Consider the following 11,729-nt stretch of genomic DNA (forward strand, 5'->3'; position numbering starts at 1 on the left):
CCGACCTTTTTTATACTTTATTTACATAAACTGAATTTATTATTGAATTATCAAACTATTGACAGTGTCATATTACATTATTTAAAGGCATTGAATGTGTACAAGGTAAATTATTACAGGTCGGAAACTATCCAGCGTAAGGCGGAGAATATCCTGCGTTCCGGATTCCGTGTACTGGAACTTTTTATTTTACCTGACTTTGCTAGATAGAAGTTTGGTCGATCATTTGTGGTTATCGTGTCCGATCAAATTAATAAGCAACCGGAAGTTCCAGCCCACCTCCTTTTATATTTTGGAATAAGGGCATAAAACTAAGTATGTTTTCACCGTTTTAACGTTTATTAGGAATACATTTTGCCTCAAATACAATTATCTTTTTCAACTTTTGCTAACTGTATCCGGTTAAGGGTATAAATAAGTGCTTTTGTCGTTAATTTAAAGATAAATTATGCCGAAAGACTACCGGAAGTGAAGAAATAGTCATGTCAATATCGATAAATTTTAGTTTGGCTTAAAATTTTTGAACCCTGTCAAGGTTTCCGAATTTAATTCAGAGTAAGAAAAATTATGTGCAGCCTAAAAGTGTATGGGACTCGAACCCAGAACCTTTGGAATATGTATACCTTAGATGTCCCAACTGGGCGAACCGTTTACACATAGCCCAACAAACTGGAATCCGGGTCAGCTCGGCCCTAAAACGTACTCGGCCCCCGAGTCAGCTCGGCCCTATTCCAACTCGGCACGGGTCAACTCGGCCCACTTTTCAATTATTAATATTTAGGTTTGTGTTATCACTATTTATTGTAATAATTGTAATTATTTTATAAAACACGGATTGACAGTTTCCGAACTAGCAGCAGACAGGCTTTTCTTATCAGTAGAATTGCGAATAAAGATATTTCTGACTCGTGGTAGGTTTAACTGTAAATTTAAATACCTTCAGTGTCAAACAATGTGTTGAATATATACTGAGAGGAAGCTAAGATCACCAGCTTTTAATTGGTGTAATAAATTTTAAAATTGGACATTAAATCGCACTAGCGATGAACACGGCTAAATTTTCATTCTTTTGCAAGCGAAGGGAAACTAAGGGAAACAACTCTTGTCTTTCTTCACTCGATTTACCTCGGTTATTTACGTAGTTCAAAAAGAGACTGTCAATTGGTGGAGACAAAAAGAGTTTATAAATTATAACATAGAGCAAACAGTGCTTATATATAGCTTATGATATTAAGAAAACACGTTTTTGTTTCATATTTTTTTGAATATTACTTTACAAACAAAATGCATCTAAGGAAACACATTTTTATTAGATCTATATTAACTTTTTTTGTAAATATACTTTATTTCGGCAGAAGTACAATGTATCCTAGTACCGTGACCCAAATTCGGCGTTCTCCTAAATTCGGCGATGTTTTGTTTTTCATCATTCACGCGAGATTTCAGAGGTGAAGGTCAATCATGTTTATGTCCCACCGTCTATTTGTACAACTCCAGTCATTTTCTGCGCTAAATATGGAGATACGGCTGGTAAACATTAAAAATTGTATATGACATGGAGAAAATAGTGTCTTTTACCCGATGCAATTTCAAGTTTATCTATACTTTCCTCTATTTGATTGATAGTGTTGCTTAAAATAATTTGACAGTCGCCGTTTTTTTATCTAATATTAAACTAGCTATTTTTACTGCCGATCTAGGTCAACATACTACGTCACAATCCCGCCAAAATAAAAAAAATACTGCAACCAATCAGAATGCCGAATTTAGGTGACGTTTTCAGATCGTAGTAAGATTTTACATCAGCCATATTTGTTTATATTTGGCAACCGCTGAACGATTACATTGTTAGAAATGAACTTAAAGTAACTTTTAAATATTTTTAGTAAAATTATATCAAGTATAATCATAGATTACTGTAGTTTATTGAAAATGCCATTGACATTTGTTCTTATATCGCCGAATTTAGGTTACACCGGGATATAATTATATAATAATAAGATATTTCTTATTATTCATTTACCTGAACAACATGCAAAGCAAAGTTAATATGTTATATATATTTTTGTAAAGTGGGCCGAGTTGACCCGTGCCGAGTTGGTATAGGGCCGAGTTGACTCTTTTTAAACTTTAAACTAAACATATAATAATATACAGTTCTACAAATTCTGTTTTCTGTTACAGACATTAAAGATGACTGACTCAAAGTACTTCACCACCACCAAGAAAGGTAAGGCTTAAAAATAGTTATTTGTCCATTATAAGTGAGAAAGTAACTGCATATACACCTTTTTTACCTTATTTAAATTAATGAAAAGAGATATAAATTTTAAATGCATTTTTATTTTTGTAGAATAATACATGATTCAAATGTGCAGTTATTATTCCCTGCCGATGGAATCGGGAGGGGGATATCAGGGCTCTCGATTGACACGGGGATCCGGGTTTTGACTCGTGAAAATCAGGAAATGCACAAATTTGACACGTGATAAAATCTGCACAAGAGTCAATTTGCCACATGGGATTTTCAGCTATGCAATAATAATTACCTTAAATCTACTCCTAATTACCTATCAAATCCTACATAATATTATGTTCAAATCACACTCAAAAAAATGTCACCCTGTGTAATACACAGCATTGTTTATAGTCTGTGCACTGAAGCGCGACATCATTGGATGCAATTTGACAGCGCTAAAAATAGCTCTACACAACTGATAAGAATTACATACTTGAGGTGTTAATTATTGATTGCTTTTAAAGGTTTATGATACGTCTTTGATTTACTTGGGGTGCCTGTACATTTGTTATTTCCATTAAATATTCCTAGTACATTTTGGTATTTAAATTAATATGTCATATATAGCATACCAGTAAAGATATTTTTTTATATTTTAAACTTTTAATCAGAAAAGCTGCTGCTTAATTTATTCTTTCACAACAAAGATGCAATTCATTTTTTTTGTTGTTGTTTTAGTTGTCTTTTTTTTTGGGGGGGGGGGGGATATATATACATTATAACTAGGCATTTTTTCCATGTTAAATATTATTAATTTAGACTTGAGAATCTACACAAAATGACCTCCAATACAGTAACTAATTTTTGTAACATAAAAATGATTCATGTAGTCAAATGACACTTAAGAAAAAAATTATTTGACTCATGAAAATTTTGGCCAAAGAGTCTTTGACTCGTGAAATTCTGACCCTACTGAGAGCCCTGGGATATTGTTTTGGCGTTGTCCGTCTGTCCTTCTGTCAGTCCGAATTTAGTTTCCGCGCTACTTCTCTGCAACTACTGACTGGAATTCAACAAATTTTCATGGGAACCTTCAATACCAAGAGGAGATGTGCATATTGTCGTTGAGGCAATTTATTGAAAATTTGCACTCTGAAGTAATTTCTTTATTTTTCAGGTGAGATATTTGAGTTGAAGGCGGAGTTAAACAGTGATAAGAAGGAAAAGAAAAAGGAGGCTGTTAAGAAAGTCATTGCTAGCATGACAGTTGGAAAAGATGTGAGGTAAGCAGAAAAATATATAAAATTTGCTTATATCTTATATATACATTTAGAAAAGACAGAATGTTATTCCTTTGAAAAAGTCTTTGTGCTTTTTAAAGATAAAACTAAGAGCATTTAAATCTTCATGAGTGAGACTAAATAAAGGATTGGAGCACCACACTAAAAACTGTATTCCGGTATATACCGGACAAGGCGCTTGAATCGTAAAATGCCAAAATCTTGCTTTTTTACGCAACGGAATGAACTTTAATAGGTCTAATTCATCTTTTCACACTGATTTATGTATGATAATGCATGAAAAATGTTAAAATCAGCGAAAAAAACGATATTTGTCTATTTTGTGATCATGATTTCTGCAAGCGTCTAAAGGTACTGCTCCAATCCTGTATTGAGCTAAATCCAATCTTCATACATGTATATAAAGTGATTATATCTGTTGAATAGCCCCTCTGGGCACTGTATGCAAAGGTAGTACTTGAGAGGGTTCTAACTAAGAATGGCATTTGATGTCATACAGTTTGTTGTCTTGCTGGAAACCGTAATCATAAGTTTTGAGGGATAACGTTTGATTTAAATGTGGTATTTTCTACATTAAAATCAGCCATAAATTAAAAGAACTGGCATATTTTCCAAAATAAAATGAGCCGCGTCATGACAAAACCAACATAATGGGTTTGCGACCAGCATGGATCCAGATCAGCCTGCGCATCCGTGCAGTCTGATCAGGATCCATGATGTTCGCTTACAGACCCTTTAACAAGTAAAGAAACTGCTAGCGAACAGCATGGATCCTGATCAGACTGTGCGGATGCCCAGGCTGGTCTGGATCCATGCTGGTTGCAATCCCATTATGTTGGTTTTGCCGTGACACAGCTCAAATATGAATGAGTATAAGTATATAAAACAATCTTTCAGCATGGACATACATAAATTTTACATAAATTTTTGTGTGTGTGTTTTCAGTGCACTGTTCCCAGATGTTGTAAATTGTATGCAGACAGACAATCTGGAGTTGAAGAAACTGGTGTACCTATATCTGATGAACTATGCTAAAAGTCAACCTGATATGGCCATTATGGCTGTTAACACATTTGTCAAGGTTTGTGTACTGAGTCAATATTGAAAGACTTATAAATACACTTTTATAGGTGAAATATTTATGCTGTAGATGAATGTATATTACTGAAATATTTTGCAAATATCTAAGGAGAAAAATGCTAAGGTATTCCATCCATCAATACCAAGTCCATATTTAAGAAACACATAAAATCAAATATATTTTAGAATAACAATGTATTTCACATGTAAATGCAAATTTTCAATTACTTTAACCTTGCTGTTTGTGTAAAATGACTAATTTTTCATAAAATTAAAGAGGTTCTCAACTTGAGATTAACTTTAGAATGAAGTGTAAAAATAGAGCCAAGAAACGAAAAGTTCATGTTATGTTTGACTATTTTGTAGGACTGTGAGGATTCTAACCCCCTGATCCGGGCTTTAGCTGTCAGAACTATGGGCTGTATTAGAGTAGACAAGATCACAGAGTATTTGTGTGAACCTCTGAGAAAATGCTTGAAGGTAGGTTTAGCTTATTTAATTATTCTTTTTTGTGTAACAATGGATCTACTTTTGGAAGCATCTAGAAATGTGTATACAATAATATTAAAACTTAATTGCTTTGTTTAGTTATAAGAATGTTAACAGCCTATAAATGGCAACCAATGCGACAGGTTCAGACCAAGATATGCTGTCTGATCATGATCTAAATTGTTCACTATTCAGTCTGTGTATACATTGTATACTTCAAATTTTTCAATGGTTTTGTCCAGGTTGAAAGACGGACAAGTCCATATAAGATATTTAACGTTGAAAGGGTTAAATAAAATGAAAATTACCAAACAAAAAACAGACATGAAAAAGTGCTACCTAAGTAGTTAAGATGTCTGAAATTAAATGTTTATGGTATTTTTTATAGGAGTTTCTTGAAACTAAGCCTTATTATAGAAAACTTCTATTTAAACTTAGACTTTTAAACAAAATATTTTGATTGCTTTGTAAAGAGTTCCAATGGGATATGATTCTGTGTACATTTAAATCTTACTACCAAACTAGAGAAAATTGGATACTAATACTTTAGAATATATACATGTATATATATTTTATTTCACGTTGAAGGATGAAGATCCGTATGTGAGGAAGACAGCAGCTGTATGTGTAGCTAAACTTCATGATATAAATGCACAGCTTGTGGAGGATCAGGGATTCTTAGATCTTCTCAAGGACCTTCTGTCAGATTCCAACCCTATGGTAATAATCATTCACTACTGTATTACAATATAAATTCTGATGTCAATGTAAGTTTTATTTATAAGAGATTTAAAAACAAACAACATAACTTTCAGTGTGAGAATGGTTATCATACTATTGTTATCACATTATATCTCTTGTGTTATATATGACAAACATTATGACCAGCCCTGACCAAATTGTTGTTGTTGTAAGTAGACTGTTATGATTAAATTTTCCTGAAAACACCATGAGTAGCTGCAAATTAAATTATCATTTAACAATAATCTCAAATGCTAGAAAAGTGGTTAAATTTATTGTCAATTACATGATTACATAATTCTGGATATAGTCTGGTATTCTAGCCGCTGTGTTAATTTATTATCAGACAGTATAAGAATAGAATTTTCTTTAACCATGGATTATTTTTAGAACAACTACTCATGTTACCATATAATTGACAGGTGGTTGCCAATGCTGTTGCAGCTATATCTGAGATTATGGATGCTTCCCCTAATGCTGCCCAGGTGTTAGAGATGAACTCGGGAACCATCAATAAACTTCTTACTGCTCTTAATGAATGTACCGAGTAAGTCTTTGTTAAATTTGTTGATATACTTTATTGAATTAGGTGTGATTGGGTCCATGTAGAAAGAAGTTTGTTACGGTAAAAAAAAAATAGCTTATACTGAAGACCTCATTTTCAGTAACTGAATTTGTACATCTTAACTATTATCTTATTTGTCTGACATTTTCTTTAATTTAAGATGCTTTACAGGTAGTATATAGATAATTGAATGTTTAACCCAAGTTTTCCTTATCTGAAAAGCTGGGGAGACTTAAAATACCAATAAGACAGGAGATCTGAAAAAATTGACACTTTTAGTATGAATAAGGAAAAAAAAAGCACATAATTCAAGTATTAAAAAAATCCATACTTTATAACATTAAAATGCCATGGAAATTTGATAGTCCCACTCCTTTTTTCCTTCCTTTATATCTATTGAGCCAAGTTTTCTGTTAATAGCTGAACTCAAAAATTGTAAGCCTTTGCGCAATAATTGCCATCATTATATGACATTCCCTCCTTTGTTACAGGTGGGGTCAGGTATTTATTCTGGATTCAATCTCAAACTATACACCTAAAGATGAGAGGGAGGCACAGAGTATTTGTGAGAGAGTCACACCACGATTGGCCCATGCTAATGCAGCCGTGGTGCTCTCTGCTGTCAAGGTAAGCCTGAAATATTCTATAAGTCATATGTTACCAAAGCAACATACAGCCATCTTAAAGGCACATTATTCATAAGAAATCCATAGTTATTAAATTCTTTAGAAATGTCAAACATGTGTTTAATAATGTTTTAATAATGGATTTAGAATATCTTAGATGTTTAACAGCTGAAGAAAGTAGCTCTGAAGCAAAATTTAATGAAGTACTGTAAATCACTTTATATTCGCGTGATCTTTATTTCGCGAAAACCCCACTTCCGGATTATTTCGCGTATTCATGAATTCGCGATGGCAGGGTCAGAAATTTATATTCGCGATTATTTGAATTTTATTTCCGCAATATAACAGGGTGGGTTGAAGTTAATTCCTATACTGTGTCGCTCTTATGCAAGGTAAATGTTAATGGTGTTTATAAGAGACGGGTTTTATTATTCATTTTAAATAAAAAATGTACCTTCATACATGTAATTTACTTATTATGAACGGTTTCTCTAATTATTGTCAAATTTGTTTTTTGTTTGCAAATTACGTGTTTGATAAAACGTTAAATGTTTGTAAGAAGGTGTTATATACTTGTTTATGATACTTAATCTACCGTATGAAAATTGTATGTTTATCACTGTTTTACCGTAAATCTATTGTCATCTAAACAATGTGTGTTTTTTTTTATTTGTGGATATTGTCTCTTTTTGTGTTTTACATGCATGTATTCATGGGGAAAAAAGGAATGGGAAAAATCTTTGACCTTCATATCTTTATTATAATTCGTATATTTAATATGTATATAAAACATTGCTCATATTTTATTTTTTGCATTCAGTTTTTGTATTCATTACAAAACTTAATCACAATTCGAAAAAAATTTTCATCAGAATTTTTTTTTTATAATTTATGTTATGTTATAAAATTTACGCGGCATCATGAATTCGCGACGCGGCCGATTCGCGAATAATAGCGAAAATTAAAACATCGCGAAAAATACCGGATTTACAGTAGTATTTTGACTTCACTATAATTATACCAATTGCCAACAAAACAAAAGAAAGGTGGTTCATCTCTATGGCAAATGAGTATTTTTGAGGAACTGTAACAAGATACCAAATATTTTAAGTTTTTTGTAAAATAAAAATGATTGCATTTGTAAGGCATAATGGGTCTTTAAGATAATAATGGTTGCCTTGGCAGTGCTTTGTTATATGCATATTTTATTTCTTATATTTGTCTTGAGTTAAAGTATTTGAGGTTTTAATGGTGTTAATAGTGATAAACAGACATTTCTATTATAAAAAAAATAATAGTAAAAATGTTATTGATAATTGTTGCTGTAACAAGATCTTAAGCCTGAAATTTTTAAAAACAAAATTTAATGGTCTGTCACTGAATGATATAAATGATATTCTTCATGGCTTTCAACATAAGCTGTTGTTGTTATACTTAAATCATCACAGAAAGGTGTATTGATGTAGTATAAAGATTTGAATCTCGATGAAATAAATAACAAAACTGCCAATTTTATATTTTATTTTGATATTTAAGGTTGTGATGAAGCTGATGGAAATGTTGGACACTTCAGGCGATTATGTGTCATCACTGGTGAAGAAATTAGCCCCGCCACTTGTCACACTGCTCTCAGCCGAGCCAGAAATACAATATGTAGCTCTGAGGAATATCAACTTGATTGTTCAGAAGAGGTTAGTTTCTATACCATATTTTGTAGTAAGTAGTGCAATATTGGTAGAAAGTATTGCAGTATTTCAAAAATCCTAAGTATATAAGTTGTTAAGTTACATTTTCTGTCCAACCTGCCTGCAATTATCTTGATATACAAAACGCATTGTGACTGTCTGAAATATACTTGTCTGGAATATGATGTTGTTAGACTAAAAACAGATTACTGAACCATTACTAGAAACCTATTAAAACAACAGAAACTTTTAACTGTGAAAATGATTTTCATTTGGCAAGCTTTTGTTCACATAATCATATGACGTGTTGCTGTAGGGTTTCTAGTTGAACTACAACGATTTAAGATTAAAATAGTTAATGAAGCTGTTATAATGTAGAAGTTTTGTTCTAAATTGTTGCTCTGGGCCAGGTAAGGTACTAGGTTTTCAGTAAAAATAAAGGGGTGAAAAGCATGCGTACATGTATTACAAACTGGCAAATATTTTGCCTTTCAGGAATTGCCACCGCCAACCTGTCCATTCAGGAAGTCTTACCAGGCTAATAGGCTAATTTCCCAAATTGATAATGGACAGTTCTAGAAATGGAAGCTGAAAAAGTTCATTTAAAAAAAAATTCAGCAGATTTAAGGTCAAGTATATTTATGTTTATTTTCTTTATTACAGGTCAGACATCTTGAAGAACGAGATGAAAGTATTCTTTGTAAAGTATAATGATCCTATATACGTGAAGCTGGAGAAACTCGATATCATGATACGACTAACCAGTCAGTCTAACATCGCACAGGTCCTTGCTGAACTTAAAGAGTAAGTATAGTACTTCCCATAATGTTGCTACAGCAGCTAACATTTGTATGAAAGTAATATCATATAATGAAGCTGATTTAAATCTGAATTATGATGAAAATTCAAAACTTTACTGAATGTTTAAAAAAAATAAGATTCTTATCACATTAAAATTCCATTTAATTAAAATTTTGTAAATGAGGAAGAAAGTTATTCTCTTTTTATTATTTTCTTAATAATTTGGTTGAATATCAATGATATTGAGTGACTATGTAGTGGAGTGGTTAAGGTTAATGTGTTTGGATTGCTTAGCCCTTGTTGCTTTGGGTTTGAATCCAGCCTCGACCTAAAACCAAACAAAAACCTAAACAGAAATGGTAATATTAGTTTTACAAATCTATTTTATTCTCTAATATTTCAGATATGCCACAGAAGTTGATGTAGATTTTGTACGTAAGTCTGTTCGAGCTATTGGTCGCTGTGCCATCAAGGTAGAGCCTGCGGCAGAGAGGTGTGTTAGCACATTGTTAGATCTTATACAGACCAAGGTCAACTACGTTGTACAGGAGGCTATTGTTGTTATCAAGGTAAAAAATTTCTTTCATTACTTGTTTATCTCTTTTAACAGTTGATAAAAATATGTAAATACTTTTGTTTGACATTCAAGAATTTTTTTAGATTTTACATCTTCATTGCTATTCTTGTTTGTCAATCAATCATTTTATTTATGATATGAATTATAATCTTAACTTTATGTTGGAAACTTGATACTTCAAATTTTGAAAGTATTTAATTCAGCAAAAAATGTTGTTTATTCATTATTAAAAATTCTGCTGGTATGCTGTTCATTAAGCCTTGGTCTGGCCTTGGCACAACCATGCTGTGTGGTCATGGTCTGCACTGTTCACTTTTCAGTCAGTACATATTTTGAAATTTGCCCTTAAAAAATGATAATCGGTTTTGTTTAGGTTGAAAGATAGATTAGTCATTTAAGATATTTAGTATGGTTAGTGTTAAATGAGCTTAATATTTTAGCAATAACATTCTTCAACTTCGTCAGGCACATGTTACAATAATAGAATTTTTATATTTTATCATTTTAGGATATATTCCGTAAATACCCAAATAAGTATGAAAGCATAATTGCAACACTGTGTGAGAACTTGGACACTCTTGATGAGCCAGAAGCTCGCGCCTCAATGATCTGGATCATTGGAGAGTATGCTGAACGTATTGACAATGCTGATGAACTTCTCGAAAGTTTCCTCGAGGGATTCCAGGATGAGAACACGCAGGTTCAACTACAACTGTTGACAGCAATCGTGAAACTGTTTTTGAAGAGGCCTACAGACACACAGGAGCTTGTTCAGCAAGTACTTAGTCTGTCCACACAGGTTTGTGATATACTAAAATTGATCTTTTATTTTATACTGTCTTCAGGTAATGAAGTTGAAACATGGATTAGCTAAATCTTTCTGTTAACTTCAGAAGTTTTATAGGAGGTTTGCAATGAATAACGTTAAATAGCATAGTGATTGATGACGGCATTATTTTATTCCCCTGCTCTTTTACAACTTCCATTAAAATACACGGTATTGTACACATACATGTTATTTCTTGCATATCAGATGAATTTGTAAATTTACATTACTATTAGAAAAAAGGGCACTATCTAGCTCTTGGGTTACTGTTTGGCAGAGCCTTTTTATCACAGTAAATATTTACTATCAAGCTTTATATTCAGTTCTGTAGCCAGTGTAAAACTCTTAACTTTTCACCCTCCTCAGGTAGACTATTGTGTATTGGATCTATGTTTTACACAAAGCTTTTATATAAATATAACATTATAAAATATTTTCATATTCTTCATTCAGGACAGTGACAATCCTGACTTGCGTGACAGAGGATACATATACTGGAGATTGCTGTCGACAGATCCTGCTGCTGCAAAGGAAGTTGTCCTTGCTGAGAAGCCTCTAATCTCGGAGGAGACCGACCTGATTGAGCCGACGTTGCTGGATGAACTGATATGTCATATCTCAAGTCTCGCATCTGTCTACCATAAACCTCCTAATGCTTTTGTTGAAGGACGTGGCGGTCAAAGACGTGTCTTACCAGCTAAATCTCAACAGTAAGCTTATTGAAAATATAAGATTTTGTATGATCCTTAAGATTTTGTGTCAATTATTAGACTTTAATGGGTTTGATAACGTTTAATGA

The 11,729-nt window shown here is 32.6% G+C and overlaps 1 protein-coding gene across 1 annotated transcript; it reads left to right on the top strand.

Annotated features, from left to right (window-relative positions):
* Positions 1–237: 237 nt before the first annotated feature.
* On the top strand, positions 238–11,640 carry LOC132716922 (AP-1 complex subunit beta-1-like; the record flags this gene model as incomplete). Its single annotated transcript, XM_060700269.1, is given in 13 exon segments — positions 238–315; positions 2,185–2,230; positions 3,417–3,522; positions 4,486–4,621; positions 4,987–5,100; positions 5,698–5,829; positions 6,273–6,397; positions 6,907–7,042; positions 8,578–8,732; positions 9,390–9,530; positions 9,931–10,096; positions 10,613–10,903; positions 11,384–11,640. Coding segments are annotated over 12 exon segments (1,796 nt in total), but the record flags the coding sequence as incomplete, so codon positions are not given.
* Between the last annotated feature and the right edge of the window lie 89 nt (positions 11,641–11,729).

This window comes from Ruditapes philippinarum, unplaced genomic scaffold, assembly GCF_026571515.1.
Source record: "Ruditapes philippinarum isolate M1 unplaced genomic scaffold, ASM2657151v2 ctg14289_1_1_1_1, whole genome shotgun sequence".
In the NCBI taxonomy this organism is placed as follows: Eukaryota; Metazoa; Mollusca; class Bivalvia; order Venerida; family Veneridae; genus Ruditapes; species Ruditapes philippinarum.